General features: G+C 39.3%; 2 protein-coding genes across 9 annotated transcripts in view; both read right to left on the bottom strand.

The window, feature by feature from the left end:
* The window catches only part of MAB21L3 (mab-21 like 3), a 94231-nt gene extending 85484 nt beyond the window's left edge, over positions 1-8747 (bottom strand). For all 4 annotated transcript variants that reach the window (XM_060401520.1, XM_060401523.1, XM_060401526.1 and 1 more), the window contains exon 1: positions 8651-8747. The gene's annotated coding sequence lies outside the window, so the exon portion shown is untranslated. The remainder of the gene's footprint in view (positions 1-8650) is intronic.
* SLC22A15 (solute carrier family 22 member 15) overlaps positions 1032-27051 on the bottom strand; it is a 115533-nt gene continuing 89513 nt past the window's right edge. Inside the window, exons 9-13 of one of the 5 annotated variants that reach the window (XR_009597154.1) lie at positions 26228-26348; positions 24645-24717; positions 21808-21996; positions 21122-21266; positions 1032-21036 (exon numbers count right to left, since the gene is read on the bottom strand). Coding sequence is in view for 2 of the 5 variants with exons in the window: in XM_060401496.1 (XP_060257479.1) it covers positions 21177-21266; positions 21808-21996; positions 24645-24717; positions 26228-26348 (473 nt within the window). In the remaining 3 variants the exon portion in view is untranslated. Of the gene's footprint in view, positions 21267-21807; positions 21997-24640; positions 24718-26227; positions 26349-26370; positions 26474-27051 lie in introns of those variants that run through there. The other 4 variants (XR_009597155.1, XR_009597160.1, XM_060401496.1 and 1 more) reach the window with 4 other exon arrangements.

The following is a 27051-nucleotide window of genomic DNA, read 5'->3' as shown; positions in this document are numbered from 1 at the left end:
CTCCTCCATCCATGGGAGTTTCCAGGCAAGAGGACTGGAGTGGGGTGCCATTGCCTTCTCCGACAGACTTCTCCCCAAAACGCCTATGCTGAATTCCTAATCCCTAGTATCTCAGAATGTGACTATATTTTGAATGAGGGCCTTTAAAGAGGTAATGAAATTAAAATGAAGCCATTTGAGCAGGTCTTAATCCAATCTGACTAGTGGCCTTATGAAAAGAGGGAGAAACACCAAGGATGCACGTGACCAAAGGAAAGGCCATGTGAGGACAGAGTGAGAAAGCGGCCACCTGCAAACCAAGGACAGCCCTCAAGGTAAATCAAACCTGTTGACGCCTCGATCTTGGCCTTCTAACCTCTAGGACCATGAGAAGATAAATTTCATTGTTAAGCCACGCAGTCCGCAGTATTTCGTTCCAGCAGCCACGGCACGGCAGTGTCTCTCTGCTGAAGAGCTCAGTGAGTTCCCCAGGGCTATCCAGGCTGCTTAGAGGCACCACCCTTTGTTCCCTCCATGATGTCAGTCAACTATTTGCCCCAGGAAGGGCAACAACCTTTCAGCCAGTGTCTTCTGAAGGGTGAGTTTCTTACTTTTCTGGGTCATGTTTCTGCCACTCTTTCCACCTCTACTAGAAGCTGGGGACAGCTTTATCTTTTCTCTATCCTTAGGACTTTTCAATCCTAAGACCACAGAAAGCTCACTCTTTGAGAAAGGTAAAACCTCTCAGAGTGCCTGCCAGAGGTTTTGTCACCAAAATGAACACTCAGACCCCACTTCTCTGCTTCACTAGTCAGAAACCACAATATTTGTTCTTGAAACACGATTAAGGAAACAAAATGACAAGGAAAACACAGCTTTTTACCATATGTTTATGGCAGTTTATAATCTACAATCAGTGTTGAGAAAATAAAATTTGGCCTTTTGGGCATATGTTTCTTCAGTAAAAGTGATCAAGGTCAACCCAGTCGGAGAAAACAGCAACAAGAATAGAAAAGAATGAATAAAGTTTGATACCTCAACATCAAGGAGTCTTTATTATTAAACATTTTATTTTAAAAAATGGTAGAACAAAGTGCCAAATGACTGGCACCTCCTGAAATAACTCTTTTACATTTTGCTCTATCATATAAACAGTGACATTTTTCTTACTACCAAGTCTCTGCCTCAGGGTGTAAGCCTCCTTGGGGTCATGGGACAATGGAGTGAACACAGAGACAAGTCTGATTTGCAGAACCACAGGATTCTTTTACTGTCCTCATTTCACACTCCAGCATCAGGAGAGGCAACATGATATTACAAGCCCTCTTCAAAGGAAGGCTATAACAAAGACCTATTAACAAAGGATATGTAGGTTAAGCCCCCTTCTCCCACACTGCAATGTCTATCCCAGCCACCATCCAGTTCATGCTCTCTCATCACCATGACAACCCCCATCAGTCATGAGCAGTCAGAATACTATCAACCAAGAAGTAAAGCGTAAGCCTTTATCCTCAGCTCATGCGGGTTTATTTCAAATAATGATCTTGTTTCTCAGTATAAATTCTTGCCTTATTACAACATCAAGTAGCCAGTCATCAACACTGGAGAGATACAAGGGCTTCTGGGCTCTTGGTGCCAAAAACTGCTCAGATTCTGATTTCCTTTTCAATATCCAATTAAGGGTAAGATTACATAAATCGTCAGCTTCCCAGCTAAATCCAACTATAGCTCAATCATTAAATGAGACTAAAATGATCTCAAATAAAAAGCAATGCTGAATGATACTAGGCAGCAAATTAGTCACACATAGGACTTATCAAAAAGAAAATGAAAGTAATATCATAGACACCAACTATGTCTGCAGTTGTTTTAACCTCAGCTTGGGTGCCCAGTGCAGTATAACTACTTTTGATGAATTATTTCTAGAAGCTTCCTAAACCAAAATATCTGTTAAAAATATTTCCGTTTATTTGAGATGACTCAGTTAAAGATAGAACAATCCATGGCTGTAATTATGAGGGAATTATAATCGCTTTTCTCCACAAGCTGAGGGCAGAGTAATTATTCTTCATATAGTTTGCAGCCCTGAACTGAACAAAAGCCAACACTGCTATGTAAAGTGTATAGAAGAACACATAATTGATGAGTATGTCTGCCATTTGGAGGCCTACTGATAAGCTGGTTTTCATCTCTTAATAAGTGAACTTTGTATTGTCTACTTTAAAGGCTTAAGTACAATCTTTGAGGGTAGCTGTGTGCATTTAAATCAAACTGTAGGACACTGAGGACATTTTTCTCTACAGTGAACATGACACCACACTGCAGAGTTCCAAACTCATGGAAGGGAAACAAAAGGGCCTGTCTTAATGATGAGGGAAACACAGACACTTAATTGTAATACAGGACAATAGTATGTACAACAGTGGTAAGTATGAGCAAGACCATTAACTGCGCTAAAGTAAATAACATCAATATTGCCTGGCAGGTCAAGGAAAAATTCAATGAAGAAGGAATATTTAGACTGAGACTTGAAAGGTGAAAAAGACTCTATGAGGGAGTTTAAGTAAAATAATCTCTATTTGAAGATGACATATAAAAAAATCATAAGGAATCCACACACACACAAATCTGTTGGTGCTAATAAACAAGTTCAGCAAAGTTTATGGATGTAAGATCAAAATCAGTACACTAAACAGGTAAGTCAGTTTTATTAACACACACTTGGAAATGAGCAATGTGAAAATAAAATTAACAAAATAATTCAACTTATAATAGCATAAAAAAGAATAAAATATGACCAAATTTAACAAAAAAGCCTAAGACTTGTACACTTAAAATTTAAAAGAAAAACACTGACGGAATTTAAATAATACTTAAGGAGGCAGAAAAATATTTCATGTTCATTAAATGGAACACTTACTATTCTTAAGATGGAAATACTCCCCAAACTGGGAGTACAGTCCCTACAAATTCAGTACAGTCCCTACAAAAATTCCAGCTACCTTTTGGGGCAGAAACTGACAAGCTGATTCTGAAATATATATATGCAAATATAAGGGGCAAAGAATAGCCAAAGGAATCTTGAAAAATAAGAACAAAGTAGGACTTATGTTTTCTGATCTACTTTGAAATAGCAATTATTTCTTGGGCATGATACCTAAAGCACAAGCAATTAAACAAATATAAATTAGACTTCATGAAAATTAAAAACTATCATGCTTTAAAGATCACTGTCTTTAAAAGTGAAAAGATAACTCACAGAATGGGAGAATATATTTGCAAATTTATATTTCTGATAGTTTGTTATCCAGAATCTACAAAAAGTCTTAAAACTCAACAATAAAAGGACAGTTCTTAATTAAGAACTGGGCAAAAGATCTGAATACACATTTCAACAGACATAGAAATTAGTCAATAAACACACAAAATGATATTCAGTACCATTAGGAAAATGCAAATTAAAACCACAACAATTTATCTACTTAAAACAGACAACTGTAATATATCGTGGAACTATATGCAATTTTGTTCTATATTTTCCAAGTCCCCTATAAATGTGTTATCATATTTTCATAATTAAAAGAAAAGACAAAAAGAAAAAACCACAAAGAGATGCCACTTCACTTTCACTAGAACGGGCTATAATCAAACGACAGACAATAACAAATGTTGGGAGGATGTGGGAAGTCAGAATCTTCAAAACTGCTCGTAGGAATGAAACATGGAGCAGCCACATGGGGAAACAATTTTTCAGGACCTTGAAAAGTTAATTAGAGAGTTATCTTATGACCCAGCGCTCTTAGGTACATACCCAAGACAAATGAAAACAAATGTCCATAACAAAAATCTGTACCTGAATGTTCATAACAGTATTATTAATAGCTCCAAAGTAGAAACAACCTAATTGTCCTTGAATAAATAAAATGTAGTGTATGTATACCATGGAATATTATTTGGTAATAAAAAAAGGAATGAAATACTGATACATTATGTGCTACAACATGAATAAAGGTTGAAAACATGCTAAATGAAATAAATTGGATGCAAAGAGCCACAAATTATATGAAGTCGTTATTGAATATGTAATAAGTAAGTCCATGAGGATAGAAAAGAGATTAGTAATTGCCAGTGGCTGAGGACAAGTAGGAATGAGGAACAACCGCCAATGGGTATAAGGTTTCTTTCGGAGTGATGAAAAAATTTTCTGGAATTTGACAGTGGCAATAGTTACATAACCTTGTGAATATACTTTAAAAAGCGAATCACGCATTCTAAAAGAGTGGATTTTATGGTATGTGAATTACATCTTAATAAAAAACATGGAGTCATAACAACTTCCCTAAAGCATTCTCTATATGCTTCCTGCAAACCTACACAAAAGGAATTCTCAAAACTGGATTGATCATCAAACTGATACAATCTTCTGTCTCCTCACCCAGTCTTATAAGATCCTTAAAATTAGAATTTATTAGAAAGACTTTGTTTTTGCAGAGTCTAGCATAACACTTAGCAGAAAGTAGGCTTAAGGTATTTAAGCAACTGGGATGAATTGCTTCTTGCTAGAGTAAAGTGAAAGAAGAGTGGTCTGATTGGAAGCCCTAGAGGTCGTCAGTGTCCAGAGAGTGGCTGGGCCTAATATGAGGAGATGTCTGAACTTTGTCCTGTAGGTACTGGGGAACCCTTAAGAGTTTTTAAACTGGGGAATAAAATGAGAACATTTGCGTCTATAAAGAAATCCCTCTGAGGTCAGAAAGATGGCAACAAAATAGAGATATTAAGTTAGGAGGCACTGAATACCATAGACGTACAGTGAAATGCAAAATAAGCCCATGTATCAAAAATCTTCCCCTACTCTCAGCCTCAAGCCAACTGAACTGACCAATGAAAAAGAAAAATATGTTTGTTTTCTAATTCACATTGGAACTAAGGGGTGATATTATCCATTTGCCACAACCTGCAGAGGGATACAAATTGGAAGGCACCAGGAGCCAATTGCTTTTAATGATAGTAAGGATGGGATATATGTTATAGTAGGTAGGTATAAAGAACTTCTACAACTCAGAAACAACAAAAAAACTCAATTAAAAATGGGCAAAGGACTTGAATTGTCATTTCTCTAAAGAAGATCTACAAATAGCCAATAAGCACATGAAAACATGTTCAGCATCATTAATCATTAAGAAAATACAAGTCAAAACTATGATAAAGTACCACTTCACACCGTTTAGGACAACTATAATTTAAAAAATTAGAAAATAACAAAAGTTGGTGAGAATGTAGAGAAATTCAAATACTTGTACACTGCTGCTGGATATGTAAAATTGTGCATTCGCTATGAGAAATGGTATCACAAATTTAATTTTAAATTAACTTCTAAATTTTAATTTAAATTTAATTTCCTCCCAAATTAAACTTATAGTAACTATCTGATCCAGTGATTTCACTTGTGGGTACTGTACTCAAAAGAATCCGAGCAGGGACTTGGACAGGTATTGCATGCCCATGTTCACAGCAGTATTACTCACAACAGCCTAAAGCTAGAAACAATCCAAATGTCCATCAACAGATGAATGGATAAACAAAATAGAGTCTACATAAACAATGGAATAGCACACAACCTTAGAAAGGAAGGAAATTCTGACAACATGCAACAACGTGTATGAAGCTTGAAGAGATTTTGAGTGAAATAAGCTAATCACAAAAGGACAATTGTTGTACAAGTCCACTGGTACGCAGTACCTATAGCAGTCAGATTCACAGAGTCGGGACACAGAAAAGCGGTTCCCAGGGGCTGGGAAGAGAGAGAATGGAGGTTTAGTGTTTATTAAATGGAGTTTCAGTTTTAGAAGACGAAACATTTCTCAAGATGGATGGAGGCGATGGTTGTACGACAATGTGAGTGTACTTAATGCCTTAGAAGTGATTAAAACGGTAAATTTTATGTTACGTATATTTTATCACAATGAAAAATACAACACATAGAGAAAGATAGAAAATTAATAATATAGCAAAAAACCATACAAGCCAGAAAAGATGACAGAAGTCCAAAGTAGCAATTATGACAATAAATACCAGTGGGTTAAACTCCCTATAGACTCTCATATGGAACACAATTATTTCAGTTTTCTGCTGTTTTCAATAGGCACTGTGAATATGTAGTAGCCAAGCAAGAATCTTCATGAACCATTACTAATATTAAGAATAATCACGTAAAGCATAAACTACTAGAAGTACAAAAAGAATTTGGCATAAACACAACTGTGATAGGAAGCTTTCACACACCTCTTTCAGTCCTTGGCAGATCAAGTAGGTAAAAATTAAAGTAGAAACATGAACAGTCTTATCAAATGCTCACAAACAATATGGAAAAATCACGACAAAGAGAATTTTCAATATTCTAAAAAGAAACTGTACTGACTACACCTTTTGACCAGTGCAAAACCACAACAAAAAATAATGATTATATACAAAATAATTCCAACCACTTGGAATTTTTTTAAAAATAACTTAAAACAACAGAAACACAAAGATACTTCAGTTAATCTCATCAAATAAAAAGACAATTACAGTATGAAAAATTGAAATCAGAAAGATACAGTCACAGGTATAAAGAGATTATTCTTCTAAACCATATGCTAATTAATTCAACATCTGAAATAAAGTAGATGAAGTCCTAGAAGAAAATCAACGAGGAAAATCAACTCAAAAGAAGTAAGAACATTTTAAGGGCAACCACTATAGGAGAAATAATAAAATCAATAAGAAGATGCCAGGCTCCTTTTACTGGTGACTCCAGGAAATATACAGTTCCCATAAATTTTTTCAGAGTGCCAGAAAAACATAGAAAATACTTCTAGGTCCAAATATCCAGACTTTACAAATGAAAACATTTGTCACTTTTGCTACTGATCTTTTTTTTTTCTTTATATAAAGTGTAATTGATACAATAATTCTCATAAAATGGAAGTCTTCTCACTGACTGCCTTTCTCAAGCCCCATTCCCTCCCACCCATCTCCCTTCTTCCACTTCAACAATCCTGACCATGCATGAGTTCTGGATCCTTACAGGCTGTTTTCTTTTTAAAGGTGACGCTTTTAATCTGTGAGGATAATACGAACCACTGAGATGAAAGAAAAATGCTCAGCTATTTAGAAAAAATAATAATAATAATAATAAAGCCAGTTCCCTGTATCCCTTCACTGTTGTTTAGTCATTAAGTCTATCTGACTCTTTGCAACCCCACAGACCATAGACCTCCAGACTCCTCCCTATGGGATATCCCAGGCAAGAATACTGGAGTGGGTGGCCATTTCCTTCTCCAGAAGATCTTCCTCACTTAGGGATCAAATCTGGATTCTACACCACTGAGCCACCGGTGAAGCCCATATTCCTCATACAGCAAAATAAATTCCAAGTAAATGAAAGAGTTACATACAGAAATAAACCACAAAAGGAACCAGAGGAAAAAGGAGGCAGGAGGCCAACATTTACCTAAACTTGTGTATATGAAGAACATATGCTGAAGGGCCTGAAAACGTCAGATAAAAATTCAAAACTTCAAAATCAGAAAACATAATTTCACAATGCAGGGATAAGCAGAGAATCTGAGAAGACAATCCATAGAAGAAGAAATATAGACAATTAATAAACAAAAAATCCCCAAACTGTTATTACATCTCTAGTTACAGAAACAGGCAAATTAGATTCTAACAATGAGATATTCTTTCAACTGGTCCCTCCCCTAATTTGACAGTTTGGCAAAAATTAGAGAAAGGTAATAATGCTTAGAAGCCGGTGGGGAATATGATGGCCCTGATATATTAACAACGGCAATGTAAACTGACAGGAAAATTTTTATCAAAATTTTAAGAATCATGCCCACTAACTCGATGACTCTGCACCTTAAAATTTATATGAAAGAAGCTTGAACGGTATGCCAACTCTCCGTACGACTCATTTTTAACAGGAAACAAAGGATGCAAACTAAATACAAATTGGACACTGGCTAATAAGTTATAATACAGTTATATGATGGAAGATGTTGTGGCCTTTAAAAATTATACAGTAAAGAATATTTAAGAACAAGAAAATGCTTATGACATTATTGACAGAAAAAAGTAGGTCACAAAACATTACCTGTGAAATAAAAGTGGTCTTCTCTGGGTGGTGGGAGTGCATTAAATTTTTACTTTCCATATTAGATTTTTTACAATTAACATACTGAAATTTTTATAATCAGAGAAAAGATATAAATAAAATTCAGTATTTAAAGTAGAGATTGCTCAGGGAGAGTATACAAAGTGAAAAGGGCAAGGAATAGAACTCATGCGAACAACTAGATACAAAGGACTGGAAATATTTGCTTGTTCTCTAAACAGTAAGACCTGTTCATCAGCCTTAAGTGTGGTCCACATATTGTAACTGAATTTGCTTCCTGTTTGTTCACCTAAGGCTCCCTTGAGTTCCAGTGATTTAATCACAGGTGACACTCTGACCAGATCACTCTTTATGAGTGCACCTATAGACAGAAAGAATCCTCAAGAATCATTCTATGACCCAGAGAACGGTGCAAGCAGCGTTCCTCTCACCGGCTCCCTTGTGGAGCTCTAGGCGGGAAACACACACTTCCCAATTACTTTACTTTCCCAAGTACTCTTCTCCCACACTTACCCTTCCAAGCTGCTTCCAAAAGGGAAAGAGAGAAGGGGTCCAAGGTTAGAAGAAATGGATTTTATAGTCCTTCCTCTCCTCCTACCGGGAGGCTACTGCCTCCTCCCCAAACCCGGATTCCTCAGGAAAGTGGGAGGGGAAAAGGGGAAGGGAGCTTCCAGATCTTCAAGGAAGATAGAGAAAAAGGAAGTGGTCTTACAAAAGCCCTATTTCCTCATTTACATGATTAGGTGGCAAATGAACTGGGTCAGATTGAAAACAGGTTTTCTTGAAACATTCAATGTAAATTTCATCTTGGAAAAAAAAAAAACCATATGGCACCATGAGAGTTAACTTTCTTTAAAACATTTTTTTGGGAATTTGGGGGCAGTCCAGAAGTTGGTTAGGACCTTGTGCTTCTCCTCCAGAGGGTGCAGGTTGAACTAAGATCCCACAAGCCTTGCAGCATGGCTAAGAAAACAAAATGAAGCATTTTAAAAGGTGTGTATTAAATCCTTGTTTAAAAATCTTTGGCAGTTTCTAGGTAGTAGAATTTACTGAAGCTCTCCTATTTGGCAGCTGTTTTATATACACATTACTCAGTAATCAGAACAGGGACATATGATGTCTTAATATTACATGTTAAAGAAGAGGAAAATAAAATAAAAAAATCTGATTCTAAAACTGTATTCTTACAATACTGTGAAGATTTCAGAGGGTCTTTAAAATATCTTTTGGGAGCATGTTGAACTACTCCAAAGTTAAAAGTTATTAAGTTATCAAATAAAGAATTTTAATGAGGAAAATGAAAAAAAAAATTACGGCAGTCCTGGTCTTTGCACAGGACTTTGAAATGTGGCTAATCTGATAAAGGGAAAGAGTGTTTACAAGAGGAAATGTTTAGGTGTCCCTTTGCTGATAGCAGCAAGCTTACTCTCCTCAGATAACAGGCTTTAGTTAGCCTGTTAGTTGTTGGCATAATTAACCACTATCAAATGAAACCACTATCAAAAGTCTCAACCTGAGACCTCACCTCTCAAGAACTTCTTCATTGAAAAAGAAATCCATTTCAGTCACCAGCCAGTTTCCCAAACTTGGATCCCAGAAGGTCTCTCAGTTTCACTAAGTCCTTTTCAACTTGTTGGACTTAAATCCCCCCAGTTAGACCAAAGACTCTGGGAAGGCTCACAGCTTAAGAAACCCACCTCAATGATCTTTGACAACTCCAAGCTTATGAAAATGCTTGGTACACAGTAGGTACTCAGTGAATTTTTCTTGAATATATTCGGTGGAAAGATAGCTTAATAGTTGCCCTAAAGTGAACAATGAAAGTAACTCCCAAAACTATTCAGAAATGGAGAATTTTTCCATCTTCTCTACGAGAGCATAACTGGATTTGATCCATTAATGAGCCATATGAATCTTAATGAGCTTCTCAATCCCTATTTTTGCCTGACAATTATATTCCTTTATTGATTTAATTCTGGAAAGGAAAAAAAAAAAAAACCTTAATGGTTCTAAAATACAGGGAGAATCATTAACTAATTAGAATCCTTTAAATATTCTGCCTCCTCAAAGAGCCTAATCAAAACGTCTGGGCCTTGGCAAAATGTGATCTAGACCTAACAGTGCCCCTAACCAGCTGTGATATTGATAGTTACATAATGCCCCTAAACTTTGTTGTTGTGCACCTGCCTAATAGGGTTGTTGTGAGACTCTTAGGACATAATCATAGACTGCATAGACACGGTGACATGATGCCAGGATGCATGGTGGTCAGTGTGTGGTAGTTATAAACACCATCACCATCATCATCAAACAGCACCTGGAAAACACAAGGCCTGCTAAAATTTAAGAACCCCGGAAGGGCCCTTGGAGAAGGAAATGGCACCCCACTCTAATACTCTCGCCTGGAAAATCCCATGGACAGAGAAGCCTGGTGGGCTACAGTCCACGGGGTCGCAAAGAGTTGGACACGACTGAGCTACGTCACTTTCACTTTCGTCACTTTAGAATTGTAGCAGTATAGCTTAGTCGCTTAAGAAGTGACTTCTGAAGCCAGATAATCCAGGTTTTGCCAACAATTAGTTGTCTGACCTGGGGTCCTTAACTAGGGCCTCAGTTTTCTCACCTATAAAATGGGATCCATAGTATACATTTCATAGTTTTCTTCTGAAGATTGTATACCAAGAAGTAGAAACTGTTTAGAATAATTCTCAATACATGTTCTCTCTTAACCCAGCACGAAGAATAGGACATAGCACAGAGTAGGCACTCTAAATATTTTAGGAATAAATTATTTTCCCCTGTAACTTTCCTCTTGAATATAAGAAACTAGTTAAGGAAATCTTTTGATATTTTGTGCACAAAATAATAATAATAATAATAATCTTGAAGCTATCTTGGGTGGTTTGAATGTAAACATTTAAAGCCTAGATGGTCACTCTTTTCACTGGATGTCATTTTATGACACCTTTGTCAACAAAACTTGTTAATGATTCTATACCTCTGCTTACCTTGGACATTTTGTTCCACAAGACAAAACAACACCCTTTGTTCTGTTTTTTTTCCCCACATTCTCTGCTGTTGTCCAGGTCTCCAACTTTTTACCTAGTCATTCTTAATCAGTTAAATCCTTATCAAGCCTCATCTCTCTCCTGATGGACTGGGTTGGGAAGATAATAAATTCTTTTACTGTTGGAAACGCATCTGCTATGTTCTGACTCTGCTTTGATACTGGCAAATCAATCATTATAGAATTCTATAACCCAAAAGCATCTGATTCCATTTTCTGGCCTTGAATTCAAAATAGTTTGGAACCTGCTTACCAATAATAAATAGTTTCTGCACATGGCAGAATGGACAAGTAAATACAACTAGCCTAACTATCCAGGTTTGCCCTTAGGCTTTACTCTGAGATGTTTTCAGGTATTTCTGCATTCCTCTGATAAATTAAGGGAAACATAGTCAACACCTGACAGCCAGCTTCTGCATCAACTAGCAAACAGGAAAATCAGGACATTGATCCAATTCCTAACAACTTTTTTGTTAATGGGCTGAGCCCTCAAATGCCTGGAATTGAATTGACAGCATTTCTGAAACTTTTACAAGTTGTTTCCATTAGATGAATTATATTAGGAGAGCTGATTATTATAACATTGATGGTTATACCAAAAACTTCCCCAAAGAATATCCTCTGGGAGAGGCCTCAGTGAGAAGAAAAGAATCACTAAATTGATTTATTCTACAACTCAGTAGGATGAATGGTGTTTTAGTAATAGGTATATAAATACATGGACGGGGGTGGTAGAGAGGCTCAAGAGGGAGAGGGTTATGTATACTTATACAGGATTCATGTTGTTGTAAAGCAGAAACTAATGCAATATGGTAAAGCAATTATATTCCAATAAATAAATACATGGATAAGATCATTATTTAATAATTAATCCTTCTTCGCTTACTTCTATTTTCAGCGTAGACATTTTAGACCTTGTTAAAAGGGATCATTTCTCTCTTGAACACACTCTAATCCCAACTTTCACTTTGCTCACAATGGTGATTTAGGTAATAGGAAGGTTAATGTGGAATGAAGGTTGTTTTTTGTTTTGTTTTTTTAAGGAACCTGTAAGTAGCTTTTTCAGAGCTAAACACTCCACAGACCTTCTTTTCAAACTGATCTTGGGGAAGAATATCCTGTTTAAGAACACTAGCTGATAGGTTAGTTAAGCCAATCTTGAATCCCTTGTGTCTAGGTATTCACTCATTAAAAAATTTAACGAATGCCTACCGTGTCCCCAGTACTGTGCTAGTTGTTAGAAGTACTAAGTTGAGTAAGATACAGCCTCTTTGGTTGCTTTTGAGTTCAATGCAGTGACAGAGCTCATAGGAAAGAGTAGTGAGGAATCCTCAAAGATACCTGAATGTTTGGGATGGACATGTACAAATTGTTATTATCAAAATGGATAACCAACAAGGACTTACTGTATAGCGCATGAACTCTGTTCAATGTTATGCGGCAGAGCGGTGGGGAGGGGAGTCTGGGGGAGAATGGATACATGTATCTACATGGCTGAGTCCCTCGCTGCTCACCTGAAACTGTCACAACGTCGTTAATCAGCTATGTGTGCTAAGTCGCTTCAGCCATATCCAACTCTTTGTGTCCCTATGGACCATAACCCACCAGGCTCCTCTGTCCATGGAATTCTCCAGGCAAGAATACTGGAGAGGGTTGCCATGCCCTCCTCCAGGAGATCTTCCCAACCCAGGGATCAAACCCACATCTCTTATATCTCCTGTGCTGGCAGGCAGGTTCTTTACTATTGCCACCTGGGCTATAATTGGCTATACTCCAATATAAAAAAAAAAAAAAGTGCCTGAATGCCTAATAATAACACACTGGGTCCAGTGCTATGGGTGGACATTTAGCAGGAAAAAAGATAGACATGTACCCTGTTTTCATACAGCTCATGGCTTAAGAGGAAAGACATCATCATTTATTAGATTACACAATAAATACTATAATTATGGAAAAGTACGAGATGCTTAAGAATATACAACAAAGGTAGAGAGAACAATTGCTTTTGATAAGAAAACTACTGGAAGTTAAGACACGGCAACAAATAAAACTCAGAGACAAAGTCTTAGTAGGTTTAAATTCTTTTCTAAGCACTTTATTCTTTCAAACAATAACTGGGAGACTTCAAGTTTAGCCAACTGTGTCTATAAACTCATTAAGAAAAGTAGATTTGTGGCTGTTACCCATGGTCTGAGTACAGCTTATCTTGATGATGATCAGGTTTTCCCATAAAACTTACAAGTATACACTGATGATGCCAGCAGGTCCTGTCCACTTAGAAAACTTCAGTGACACACACTTAAGACACCTATAATAAGCTGACTGCTGGCCCCCAAAGATATTCACATGCTAATCACCAGAACCTGTGAATGTTACCTTTAACAGCAAAAGGGACTTTGCAGATAAGGATCTTGAAACGGAGAGAGGAGTTGGAATTATCTGGGAGGGCCTGATGGAGCCACAGATGTACTAGTAAGGAGGCAGAAGATCAGAGCGAGTAGAAGGCCATGTTAGACAACAGGAGCAGAGACTGGGGTGCTGTGGCCAGGCCTGAGGAACGCTGCGCTGTCTAGAAGTTGCAGGAGACAAAGGAACGGATTTCCCCCTGAAAGCTCAGGGGGAAAAACAGCCCTGCTGACATCTTCATTTTAACCCCTTAAAATGCACTTTGTCGTCTGACTCTCAAATATGTAATAGAATAAGTCTGTGTTGTCTAAGGTCTGTGATATTTTGTTACAGCAGCAATAGGAAACTAATACAGCATCCAATTACCGATGTGAACTAAAAAGGGTCTTGGGGGCTTCCCTGCTGGCTCAGTGGTAAAGAATCTGCTGGCCGATGCAGGAGATACCGGTTCCATCCGATTTGGGAAGATTCCGCATGCCGTGGAGCAGCCAGCCCATGGGCCACAACTACCGCGCCCGTGCTCTAGAGCTGTGTGTGTTAGCCGCTCAGTCGTGTCTGACTCTGTGACCCCATGGACTGTACAGCCTGCCAGGCTCTTCTGTCCATGGGATTTTCCAGGCAAGGATACTGGAGTGGATTGCCATTTCCTTCTCCAGGGGGTCTTCCCAACCCAGGGATCGAACCCAGGTCTCCTGCACTGCAGTCAGATGCTTTACCATCTAAGCTAGTAGGGAAGCCCTGGGGAGCCATAATTACTGAGCCAGTGTGCCCTAGACCCTCCACTCCCCAACAAGAGAAGCCACTACAATGAGAGGCTTGGGCATTGCAACTAGAATGTAGCACCTGCTCACCACAACCAGAGAGAAGTCCACACAGTGACAAAGACCCAGCACAGACAAATAAATAAATATACATATTTTTTTTAAAAAGGAGTCTTGGGAATCTTTATGGAAAAGTTAATTTGATTGACATTTTCTAACCACCAGTGTATTCTGCTGCTATTCTACCTGTAGAAGCAAAATACTCGTTGTCTTCTCCCTTGATTACAGCACATATTCAGATAAAAGTACAATGGAAAACTTAATGATGATACATACTACAGGAAGGATTTTATTTGAAAGTGAATCGTGCTGTTACAGTCCCTCTTCTGTTACATTCACACACATATAACTGGGTCCTGCAACACGACTAAATGGATGCAAGCCACCTGCTATAGCAAATAGGAAGCAGGCATCCTATCCATGGGGAAAGGCAACTATAGTAATTAAAGTGGCTCTAGGAAGCAAATGAATCCATTGTATCGTCACCAGCAAGCATATCGTAGCTTCTACAATTCAAAACCCCTAATCTGATGGGACAGATATTTACCAGCTCTCAAATGCTTCCCAGTGCTGAACACTTGACCTCTGTGGATCCAGCCCTCAACCTGTGCTGAGCCTAGGAAGCTGACCTGTGCAGACTGTATCGATGGGCTTCCTGCTGCATACTGCCTTCTATTCTGCGGTTTCTGGAAGCTCTGCCCACATACTGGCAAATCACTCATTTATTGTTAAATTCATCTCCAAGTTGAGTGTGCATCTTTACCTATCTTACACAATCATTTCACCCAGTTACATTTTGCAGCAAAGCAATTCCATCAGAATCCAGTCTATTCAAAATCAGTTGTTCCGCAAGGTCTAGACCGGTTATTTTAATACTCATTTGGCTACATCTGCCCCTGATGTTTTTCAATAAATAACTAATCTCTTCTAAGATTTATATTACAGAGCTCTAGGGTCTCAGTTGAGAAGCAGTCTAAATGTTTTCACAGATGCAAAGGTCTTTTCCAGGAAAAATTCAGACGTAGAGGGAAGGGGGATAACTCTTCATTTGGGTAGGAATAATGGTGAGACTTGTATTTCTGCAACAGAATATCAACAGTCTTGACTGTAAAGTATGGCCTAAAAAGCATTTGGATCTCTTTAACTGGCAAATACTCCTGTCACTCACTAAAGAATTTAACCATGAGATAACTTTGATCTAGGAAAGATTAGCTAACATTTGATTCAACATTGAACATCCATCCACCTCAGTGCATAGAAGTCCCAGGTTTAATTCCATTTCCTGAATATAAAATGGTATCTGTACATTTCCCTACTGAAGGTATTTAATTTCATTGTTTCATTACAACTATAATGGACACCTCTGTACATATCTACTTGCAGACAAGCACACTAGGCAAGTACTAAGGTAAATATGAAAGGTATATTTCACTTCTTGCAACTGCATGCTTTAATCACTTTTGTGTGTCTTCACCAATATTCTTTTCATTTTAAGGTAAAATATAATAGCATAGAAAATACAGTGCAATGCATTTAGCAATGGTATTATTTTATAAAAAATGACTGGTGACATATATGTACATATGGACATGTATATGTAGGTTTGTGTACTATGTGTGGCACAGTGTGAAACGGTTTTCTTCAAAATATCTGAAAACTCTTCCATGACATGTTAATAGATACAGAAGTGTCACAGAATGTTTACATTTTTCAACCTCACTGGCTATTGACAATCTAACTAGACTTATAAGACAAGTAAATTTATACTTCTATCAGAATGTAGAGAAATTCCTTCTTCTTTGTATCTCCAAAATGTTGTTTTAGAATTCTTCTTTTCTTCTAATCTAATGGATTTTGAATAACTTAACATTGTTTCAATTTGTATTTCTCTGATCCTCTAGTGAGGCTGTAAATTACCTAAAAATATATTTTATAAGCTTCCTCCTTATTTTTCTTTCTGATCGGCACTAATTCTTTCTATATTCTGGATACTGATCTTTGTCTTTTACAGAAGTTGCCAATATTCTTTTCCCCATGGGGTCGCACAGAGTCGGACACGACTGAAGTGACTTAGCATTAGCAATCTATTGCTTTGCTTTTAATTTTGTGGTGTATCTAGTCATATAGAAAGAAGTTTTACATTTAGATGTAGTGAAACATATCAACCTATCTTCTTAAAAATGATTTGTGATTTTTACTTTTTGTCTGAAAAAATCCATCTATCCCTCAAGGTCATAAGAACATTCTCTTATATCATTTTATAATTTTTTTTAAAAAGTTTTACCTTTTTCCATTAAGTTCTTCAATTCATTTGGAATTTTTGTTATGGTATGTAGAAGGGGTGTAATTCTTTTATTTTTGATATGGAAACCCAATAGTTGCCACAACAATAATTGAATAATTCAGTTTTTTCCCCACTGAGTTGTCATACCATCTTCAAAAAGTGCCAAACTGTTATATATCCTTTGTTGTTCTGAGATTTCTATTATGTTTTACTGATCTGCTTACCTATTACTACACTCATACCATAGCTTCAAAAAGTTTTAGTATCTGGGAAGTCAAGTCTCTTGCTCATCTTATATTTTTGGGATTGTTGAGTATTTTTGAAGTTTTACTTTCTTTAACTAGAGTTATTTTTCCAGGTTCTGTGTAAAAAAAAAAAAAAAAAACACCTTATTAAGGTTTTAATACGTGTTGCCCCTGACTGTCAACATTTCTGCTGAAACTGCCTCAGCAAAACCAAATGCCTCCATCTTTGTAGACCCCAGTAGGGAAAAATGATCCACCACAAGTACGGCCTCCACCTCACTCCCACATTCCCAATTCCATCTGAATCTGAGTGACGGAAACTTAATTGCACCTAGAAGCCTAGCTGCAAAGGGTGTTTGGGAAATGTACATCTTAGCTTTAAAGCCTTTGCAGTACAAGAAGACAGAGAAGAACCATGGATTTTTATGTTATAGCAGGTCATGAAATTGGTTTAGTGGATCACAAATGGCATTTTAAAAGACAAAATGGGACAGAATATAAGCTATCTTAAGAATAAACATGTTTCATGAAAGTTTTATATACATATTTTAATGTATTTTAAATATTTTCATCTAGTAGGCATTTGTAAGGCGCGAAGAAAGAGAAATTGAAACAGACACAGAGATTAGAAAGAGGTGGAAGAAGAGAGAAGAGAAAGAATCCATTTGTTATTGTGGTCATTATCAATAAAGTCTGAAGGCCACAGTTCTGGGAAGGTGACAAGATCTTATGTCCCAACTAACCTTATGTACTACGATACCCCTCATCCTGAGAAGGCAGTTTCCTTTTATTCCTTGTCTGCTAGTAGCTGTTACTTTAAATAGGTGTTGAATTTTGTCAAAGAATCTTCATGTATCTATTGAGATGGGCTTCCCTGGTGGCTCAGATGGTAAAGAATCTGCCTGCAATGTGGGAGACCGGGGTTCCATCCCTGGGAGGGGAAGATTCCCTGGAGGAGGGCATGGCAACCCCCTCCAGTATTCTTGCCTGGAGAATCCCCATGGACAGAGGAGTCTGGTGGGCTAAGTCCATGGAGTCACAAAGAGTCGGACCCAACTGAGCAACTAAGAACATCTATTGAGATAACCATAAGGACTTTCCCTCTAATATACTACGCAGATAAATTCTCTAATCATGCCCTAACTTTGCATTTTTCTCCTTCTAGATATATTTTTACAGTTATCTTCTGTTTCCACCAGCTCCTTAAACTTGCTATCACCCCTGTCCCACAAACCACCCAGTTACTAGCGTAATCTATATTTGTTCCATTTGTCAAAGATGCTACGGCATACACCCTGACATATTCTGTAAGAACCAAAGAAAAAGCCTATGTTTTACAATTCTCTATCAAACTCACAAGAAGCCAAAAAAGCTGCATTTTATTTACTGAAAAAAATCGTTTATAGATGTCCAATTTAAGATCTAATGATCTAATAAAAAACTGTAATGGAGGACTCAGTTCTATTAGAAAGCTGCATTTTAATTCTGGTTTAGTAGAGAGAATTACTGCAATGTTTTTGTTAAGAATATAAATCTATTAGAAGTATCTTTATCAATTTGACCTCTATAAAAATACTTGTCCAGATCAAATTTACTTGGGCAGTGTCCCAGGAACATTTATTTGCTTCTTACTTATTGTATTTGTGGTTTTTTTTTTCTTTATTTTTAGATACTAAAGAATGTCTGTTGTCACTTGAAATCAGCCAAATGACAAATACTGCATTTTCAATGGGCAGTGGTTTTTAACTTCCTGATCAGAAAACTACAGCACAGTTTCTTTCAAGACATCTGTGTGGTGCTTAAGTTCTGGACAAGCTGTTGATAAGATCTTAGATGCTGGAAGCCCTGGGATTTCTCATGTGTCTTACATTTTTCTTGTTGCTTTTCTGGAGAAAAGAAATTTAATTTTGAATACAATATAGACATTTAAAAGGAAACCTTTTACAGATCATCTGAACAGACAACATTTGTTATCTATAATTAGGAGTTTTCCGATAATTTAATCAACACAAATGTACTCATGTGCACAATCTCCACAATCACTATTTTTCAACAGTTAACAGCAAAAAGGAAACAAAATCTGTTTTTATAAAAGGCAAATTATTAAACTTTGCCAAAAGACCATCAAGAAAGAAACACTAAAGAAACGTAGTGGCACATCTGACACCAGCAGCTGCAAGTCCAGCCTTAGCGACATATGTTCCAACTGCGTTTCCTTCCCTCCCTTCTTCTCCCCTAGAGCTGGAAAAAGAGAACACTCAGGGACAGAACTAATGGAATGCTCATTCATCTAGTCAGAGGCAGAGGGAACCCCAGTGCCAACAAAAAAGATGGGCTACCAGTCGGTCTTCAAAGAGAACAAAGCCACAACACTGGCTGTCTCTGGGTGTTGAGTCTGTGAGTAATACATTTTTTTAGCTTCTAGTTTCCACATTTTTTGATAATGGGGTTATTACTCTTATAACGCAAAGAGGCTGACAACCAGACAAGAATCACCATATGTTAGCTGGTGTTTTCCCTTTAACGTCACAACAAAGAGCTGCTAAGTGTCCTTGTAAGTGCTTCTTTCTTCTTCTCCTGATGGTGGGCAGGGTCTCCAGCTCCCAGAGAAAGATGCCAAGATTCCACAGTCTGGGGGTTTGGGTCAGATTTGCCTGGGTTGGCCAAAAACGATACTGGCAGGAGTTCTACAACTTCCTTGATGGCTAGAAACAGCAATACATAGTGTGTTCTGGGCACAGCGGAGAGAAATAAACAGTAGCAGAGATGCTTCCTATTTATAAAGAGCCCAATACATAAGGGCATGAAGGATATAAAACACTTTAACAAATACAAAGGTACAGGCTAGTATAGTACAAACCAAGAGGCAAATGGAAGAAAACAGGAGAGGGCTGGAGCCAATTCGAGGTGAGTCCTCCAAGATTTCCAGAAACAGACACAGTGATGACTTCTATTTCTAGTGAAATTTCTTTTTCTCCAAGAGATTAGCAGAAATGGAAATTCTGAAAACACAGCAGCGGTCCCAGTTGGGAAACTGACCTAAAGCAATGCTGTCCAAGCTTATTGACGCCAAGATAACACTTCTTTTTGAGATAACACTCGAGTTTCACAGGAAACACTTCTGGCACAATTTGAGGAAACAGTATGACTGATTTTATTTGAAAGCCAGTGGTACTTAATGAAAACCAACATTTCCTAGGAAATTCCTGCGCCTTCCATTCTAGCTAAATTAAACAGGCTGGGGCTGACCTAGGACTAAATGAGTTCAAGTCCTTAAAGGTTGCCCAGGTTCCTCCTTGCACAACACTGAAGACAAAACAAACGGAAAACTGTGAAAGATGACGTTCTTTTCCTCCTTATTAAAAGCGGCATCTTTTTTCTCCCCTTTAAACATCCAAGGGCTCAACAAAAGGGTTCAACAAATCACTTTTTAACTTCCCTTCCCCTCTATAAAATGTCATCATTTACTGGGCATGTTTGGAAGTTTTGCTGGTACTAGAACCTGAGATGGAAATTTACGTATCAAAGGGAGCTGCTGGGGGTGGGGGGTGGGGGTGCAGCCACACCTTGGACTCTGAACATTACTTTGGTGCGGCTGGATTCTTCTAGTGGGTCATCTGTCGGACTAACACGAGGAGCTGGAACCAATCACTGAACCAGGGACCAAGCTGAGGGCCCAGATTTCATCTCCTGGGGTAAAGCTGGAGGGCCTCAGGTCACACAAACAATCTCTTTCTTCTGGCACAAAAATGAATGCAACACTAACATCAACTTGCCTCCAAAGATTCCTGGTGAGGAGCAATCCAGACAGGCAGATGTCAAATCTGGTATACAGATTCCATCTTAATGGTGAGAAGAAATTTTACATATTTGCCTTTAGGTCACAATGAAGTTTAAAGGCAACATAATCAAATGTCTAGAAACAACTGAGTTTACCACTCTGGCATGCAGAATTGAGCAATCTGGCCAAAGGTCATGATTCTGCACTCTATCTCAATTGTAGGCAAAGTAATAGTTCTTCACTCAAAGCAGTGATGTCCTGTTCACGGAAATCTCTTCTCCAACTTTCTTGGTGCCTATAAAACATCAGGTCACACTGAGTACCTTGTTTGTTCAAGCCTTTCTTTCCATAGCTCTCTGCAGTTTCCCAGGAGCACCTACCCTCGACAGAGCCACAGAAGATGATCCTCGGCTTCCGAGGAGGAACCTGGGGCTCTCACTTGATCATCTGAGTCTCCTCATCCGCATCGTAAAACTCTTCCTCTTCGTCACTCTCGCTCCCTAAAGGGCTCTCTTTGTCCACAGACTAAAGCAGGAGAGAAGAAAAGGGCAGGGAAATGGTGTCATGACATTTCTAAAATTAAATTACTGTCTAGCATTCAACTGACAAAGGTACTCTGATGATATTTATTCCACTAAGAATTAGTCCCTAAAGTGTTCTAAGAAAGCTAATGAATCATCTTTCTTTCCCTGAAAATTAGCTGCAATTAGATCCCACCTTTGTTTTCCGGCATTTTTGCTCAGTTCTATTACTCTAACCAGGAGGCTTTCCAGGTGGCCCAGTGGTAAAGAATTCGCCTGCCAATGTAGGAGATGCAGGTTGGATCCCAGGGTTGGGAAAATACCCTGGAGAAGGAAATGGCAACCCACTCCAGTATTCTTGCCTGAGAAATCCCAGTATTCTTGCCTGAGAAACAGAGGAGCCTGGCAGGCTACAGCCTGTGGGGCTGCAAAGTCCACGTGACTGAGCACACACACATTACTCTAACCAGACATTCTTTCTTTTTATTACCCCCAAACTGTCATCATGTAGTAAACCAGAATGATTAAGAACAACTGTGTCATACCTGAGGGGGATCCAAGGTCTGTAAAGATAATGCTTCCTCCCCTAGCCTCCGATATGAGTATACTTGAAGGTCAGAAAATGTCTCCAGCAATGGGCTGTTAAGGGTTTCTGGCAATAATAAACTCAGGAGGCCTGAGGTCAGCCCTGTGGCTCCAAAGACAATGAAGGGTAAAGACCACTGCACATACTTCTGTGGGGACAGGGAGTGGAATGAAAACAAACAAAAACTCAGTGTTAGTTTCCTAGCAGATGACATCAGCAGTCTCATGACTAAGGACCTGGCACGTTTACTGTCCAGGTCCTGCTTTCCTACTAGAATACACCACACAGCCTTCCTTCTCTTCCCATAGAGAATTACTGGGGGAAACTAGAGCCAGTCCTCAGGCACAGAGATGCAGCTGAGCAGATAAAAAGGACTTCTGGCTGTGGAGCGGAAGCAGCAGACTGTTTTATGCTCGGGGTGGGGGCTGTGGGGTGGGGGGGCTGTGGGGTAGGGGCAGCGAAGACACACGGCCAGGGTGCATGGTGAGCCAGACACTCGGCTTGCACTTCAGGCGAGTGGCCTGTGACACGGTGATCTCCACATGCAGGCAACACTGCAAATGAACTTTTAAAGTCCCCAACCCTGGAACTGGCCAAATAGTCTCATACAACTGTGCTGATTCCCTAAGCACGAGAACTGAGAGGCTTGGGGGTTAAAGGTGTAAACACCCTTAAATATTCAGGACTGATTTCCTTTAGGATGGACTGGTTGGATCTCCTTGCTGTTCAATGGACATGAGTTTGAGTAAACTCCGGGAGTTGGTAATGGACAGGGAAGCCCAGCATGCTACAATCCATGGCATCGCAAAGAGTCGGACACGACTGAGTGTCTGAACTGAACTGAACACCCTGAAAAGGAAGAGAAAAGCCTAGAGAAACCTACACATATGGTTTTGCTATGCTAGCAGGCTGATCCAAAAGACATTCTCAGGAAAATTTAAACACAAACATATCATTTCAAAGATAACATTATGGTCCTTGCAGGACTGGGCTCCAGGAGATTCCTGAACTGATTATCATTCCTAAATTCCTGCATGGGAACCACCTAGTTTTTGTCATCCCTGGTTTGGGCTTCTAAATTCTGTGGCTGGTTAGAATGTCTGCTTTGGTCGTCTTTTCCTGGTTTTTCAAAGGTGATGACATGACGGGGGAAGAGAGGGAGGCATAGGGAGGAGGAGAGGAGGACTCCGGCCCTCTGCATGCAAACACGTGACCACACTGCAGGCGTGTGATTGAACCAAGGGGAACACTCGCCTCTTCTCAACTTAGCCAGACTCAGGGGGAAACACCGTGTTGGGTTTTATAATGTTCTAGGACAACCATCCAAAACCAGGCATCTTTAATGATAAACACCTAATGTTGGACACATTTTGCAGACTAGAACTAGTAAGACCTATAAGAAGGGTCCTGTGATCTAAAATTGAGTGTGAAACATGGAGAGATGGCTCAGGGAAGAGTCAATTCTTACTTCATGTTGGATCTGTTTCTTTGACTTGCTTTTCATTGCTTTTGTCATTATAATCATACATAATGGCCTGCCTCAGAGAACCTTGGGCTTCTCAGGTGGTGCTAGCGGTAAGGAACCTGCCTGCCAATGCAGGAGACGTAAGAGACACAGGTTCGATCCTTGAGTTGGGAAGATCCCCTGGAGAAGGGAATGGCTACTCACTCCAGTGTTCTTGTCTGGAGAAATCCAAGGACAGAGAAGCCTGGCGGGCTACGGTCCATAGGGTCGCAAAGAGTCAGACACGACTGAAGCAACTTAGCATGCACGCAGCACACAAAGAACCTTGCTTGAGGGTTAAAGTGCCATCATTCAACTCACAGAAAGATAACGTGACCCTGTCCACCTGTGAACTGCGGCAAGAAAGAAGAGATCAACACATCCCCTCTCCAGGCTGGCCATTCCAGGAGATATCTGCAAGATTAATGGCCTTTTTATTTCATTTCTTCATCTCCTCTGACTCTGTGTTCTATGATAGGACCTAGCATTCAGACTCTGACAAGATGGTCCTATTGAGACAGCAGTGGTTAACTGGCCTGTCACTCAGCAAGCAGAGAGAGCTTGGACTCAGTAACAGAGACACTCAGAAAAAGGAAGTGTATCCCGCTTCCTCAAGAAAAGAAAAGGCTACAATGGCACTTCAGAAATATCCTATACTAGGGCGTGGTGAGTCGTAGCCTGAGTGATGAGCGGTTGTCTATACAACAGGCTCACAGCCTCACATCAAACCTAGTCATGTTTCAACAAGTCTTGGCTGGGAAAGTCCTAGAGAAGACCAACAGAGACATGCCCAGGGGGGGGTCCATGGGATCTTTCGCAGAACATGGACATTTGAAGATGGGATGGAATTTACAATATTCATTTCTCCCTTTCACACATTTCCCTTGTAACTTTCTTTTCCAAGTGGTGTGCTTTGTTCTCCTCGTTATTTAATACAGGGTACCAATGCCTAGCACATACTGTTATAGTGAAGACTGAATGGGATAATGTATGTAAGAGGCTTAGCACAGAGCCCAGCACACAACAGAAACTTCAGAAATGCTCACTAATCTGCTAACTTACAAATAGGGACAGGAAGGTTCAGGTTGGCATTAGCTAACTGCAGTGAACACAGTCAATCCCAGGGAAGGGTCCATCTGCACTGACAGGTCCTTAATCTAAAAGGCACAAGGTTCACGTTTGCATCAGGCTGGTCTTCCATGGCAGCTGTTTGCTGCCTCTTTCTACTCAAGAGCACAAACATTTACAAAGCAGACAATCAAGAAAAACAGAACTAGGAGGTACAAACCAACCAGTGAGGGGATGAAGGGAGCAATGATCCCACCAACTCGGGAGAACATGGAGCAAGTTCCAAGCCCAACATTCCTGTAAGGTATAAGAAAAAGCAAAAAAACAAACAAAAAAAAACCAGTAAGTTCTAGGGAGACAATTTTAAGGCTCTAAGGGATAGCGGGCTTAGAATAACAAATCCCAAAATGGAAGTACAGGATACTATAAGCAATACTGCCCATTGAACTTTCTATAACGCTAAAAATGTTCTGTAAGTTCCCTGTCCAACATGGAAGCCCCTGGACACACGCAGCTACTCAGTGCTCAACGTGAGTAAGAATGAGGAACTGCACTTTTAATTAATTTAAACTTACATAGCCACATGCAAGATTGGACAGTGCAGCTATAGAGGCTGGTGAAAAAATGAGCATGTGAATATTTCTTGTTAAATGTTCTCATGTTTTAGGTCTCCTATTAGTTCAAACAGTCAAAGAAAAGCCAAGGCTTTATGGTCTGAAAAGTCTGTCCATTCTTTTAAACTCAACTAATTAGCTACAGAAGGATCAGGCATATAAATAGGAACTGGCTGAACATATTTTCTCAGGAAACCAAGAACATTATCTTTTTGGGAGTGTGGGTATTAAGGAGGGGGGAGGAAATGAAAATGATAATGATTATAAGTAGTGTGATCATATAGCACCCTGCTATCCCAGCTGAACTGTTAACAAGTCCACTTTCACTCTAAAAAGTGTCCCAGTTTGGAACCAAATGGCCATCCTAGTTTTATAGGCAATAGCCAGAGAAAGCAGTTTCTGGGAATAACCAGGGAATGACAAGCCAATTGCGGATGATCTGATCTCTTACTGGGAAAAAGGCAGACAGAACCGTTAGGCTTCTTGCATGGATGAAGGAAACAGAAGGATTCATTTGGAATGATCCTCAAAAAAGACTGGGAAAATGCTAAATGGGGAACCAAGACCCAGCACACAGAGCCAGTTCTGCAAAGACTAAGCTGCATCTCTGCCCTTCAAATTAGGTTTGGTTTCTTGTTTTCAAACTTATTTTATGAGGAGAAACTTGGAAAGAAATATGTTGAGGCTTTTCTTGGTTTGTTTTTGAATATGTTATTTTTGATATAAGCATGTCCTCATTAAAAATTACTTTTAACATATAAATATTCACTTATAACTATAAAGGATTATCTCTTTTGAAATATGTATATTTTGTGCTAAAATACAGATTCTATGGTAACAGGGACCTTGTTCTCTGATCCACTGTGTGCCTGACACAGGAGGGAGGCATGCTGAGTCACTCAAGTGACTGAAATGGAAACAACATACGAGCGCTATCTGGGTGATGGGATACGCTTAGTGTAGAGTAACTCTCTCACAAGATGGACAGAGAATTCAGCCAAAGATAAAGCAATATTTTCCTCAGCTAATAGGGCATGACTGAGCCTCCACAGGCCCTGGGTTCATGATTGCTTACTGTGTTGCTGCTGGCCCCCACCAGCTGTGCTCTAGAAGTGAGGACCACGCCTCTGTCAATGCAAAAATCTACAACAAAATGCAGGAAATAGAAGGAGAAGGGTGAGTGCAAGGCGTACCTGATGACTGTGGGGTATAGCTCTGAGGTGTAGATATACACAATGTTGAAGGCAGCACTGATGGCCAGCTTTCCCAGCAGGGACAAGGAACGGCTGTTCACCACTGCAAGCACACCTGTGCCTGAGGAAGACAAGCGCCATACCTGTGAGGCCTTCGGTGGAGAAAAGTCCCTCTGAATGACACACTTAATTCTGAAGGAGTAGGACACATTCGTGGTGACGTCAAGTAGCAAAGCGGTCGTATAACTGGACACACATGCAAAAGGTTTAGTCATCACAAACGGCACAAAAAAATATTCCTCAGCGTTTTGGCCAGCCCCAGGAGATCTTTCACAGTGGCTATCATGACGGGTGATTAAACCGGCACAACCTAAATGTCCATTGACAGATGAATGGATAAAGAAGATATATGTGTGTGTGTGTGTATATTTACATATACGATGGGATATTACTTTGTCATAAAAAATGCCATTTGCAGCAATATGGGTAGACCTGGAGACGATCATACTAAGTCAGACAAAGACAAATGCCATATGATGTCACTTATATGTGGAACCTAAAATATGACACAAATGAACATACCTACAAAACAGAACCAGACTCACATATAGAGAACAGACTTGTGGTTTCCAAGGATGGGGGTGGGGGAGGGGAGACTTGGGAGTCTGGGACTGTGTGTGTGCTCAGTCTCAGCTGTTTCGGGGATTAGCAGATGCAGACAATCATATAGAGGATGGATAAACAACAAGGTCCTACTCTACAGCACAGGGAACTGTATTCAATATCCTGTGATAAACCATAATGGAAAAGAATGTGAAAAAGAA

Source organism: Ovis aries, chromosome 1, assembly GCF_016772045.2.
Source record: "Ovis aries strain OAR_USU_Benz2616 breed Rambouillet chromosome 1, ARS-UI_Ramb_v3.0, whole genome shotgun sequence".
Classification (NCBI taxonomy): domain Eukaryota; kingdom Metazoa; phylum Chordata; class Mammalia; order Artiodactyla; family Bovidae; genus Ovis; species Ovis aries.
The sequence above is the reverse complement of the archived record's forward strand: the minus strand, read 5'-3'. Positions and strand labels throughout refer to the sequence as shown.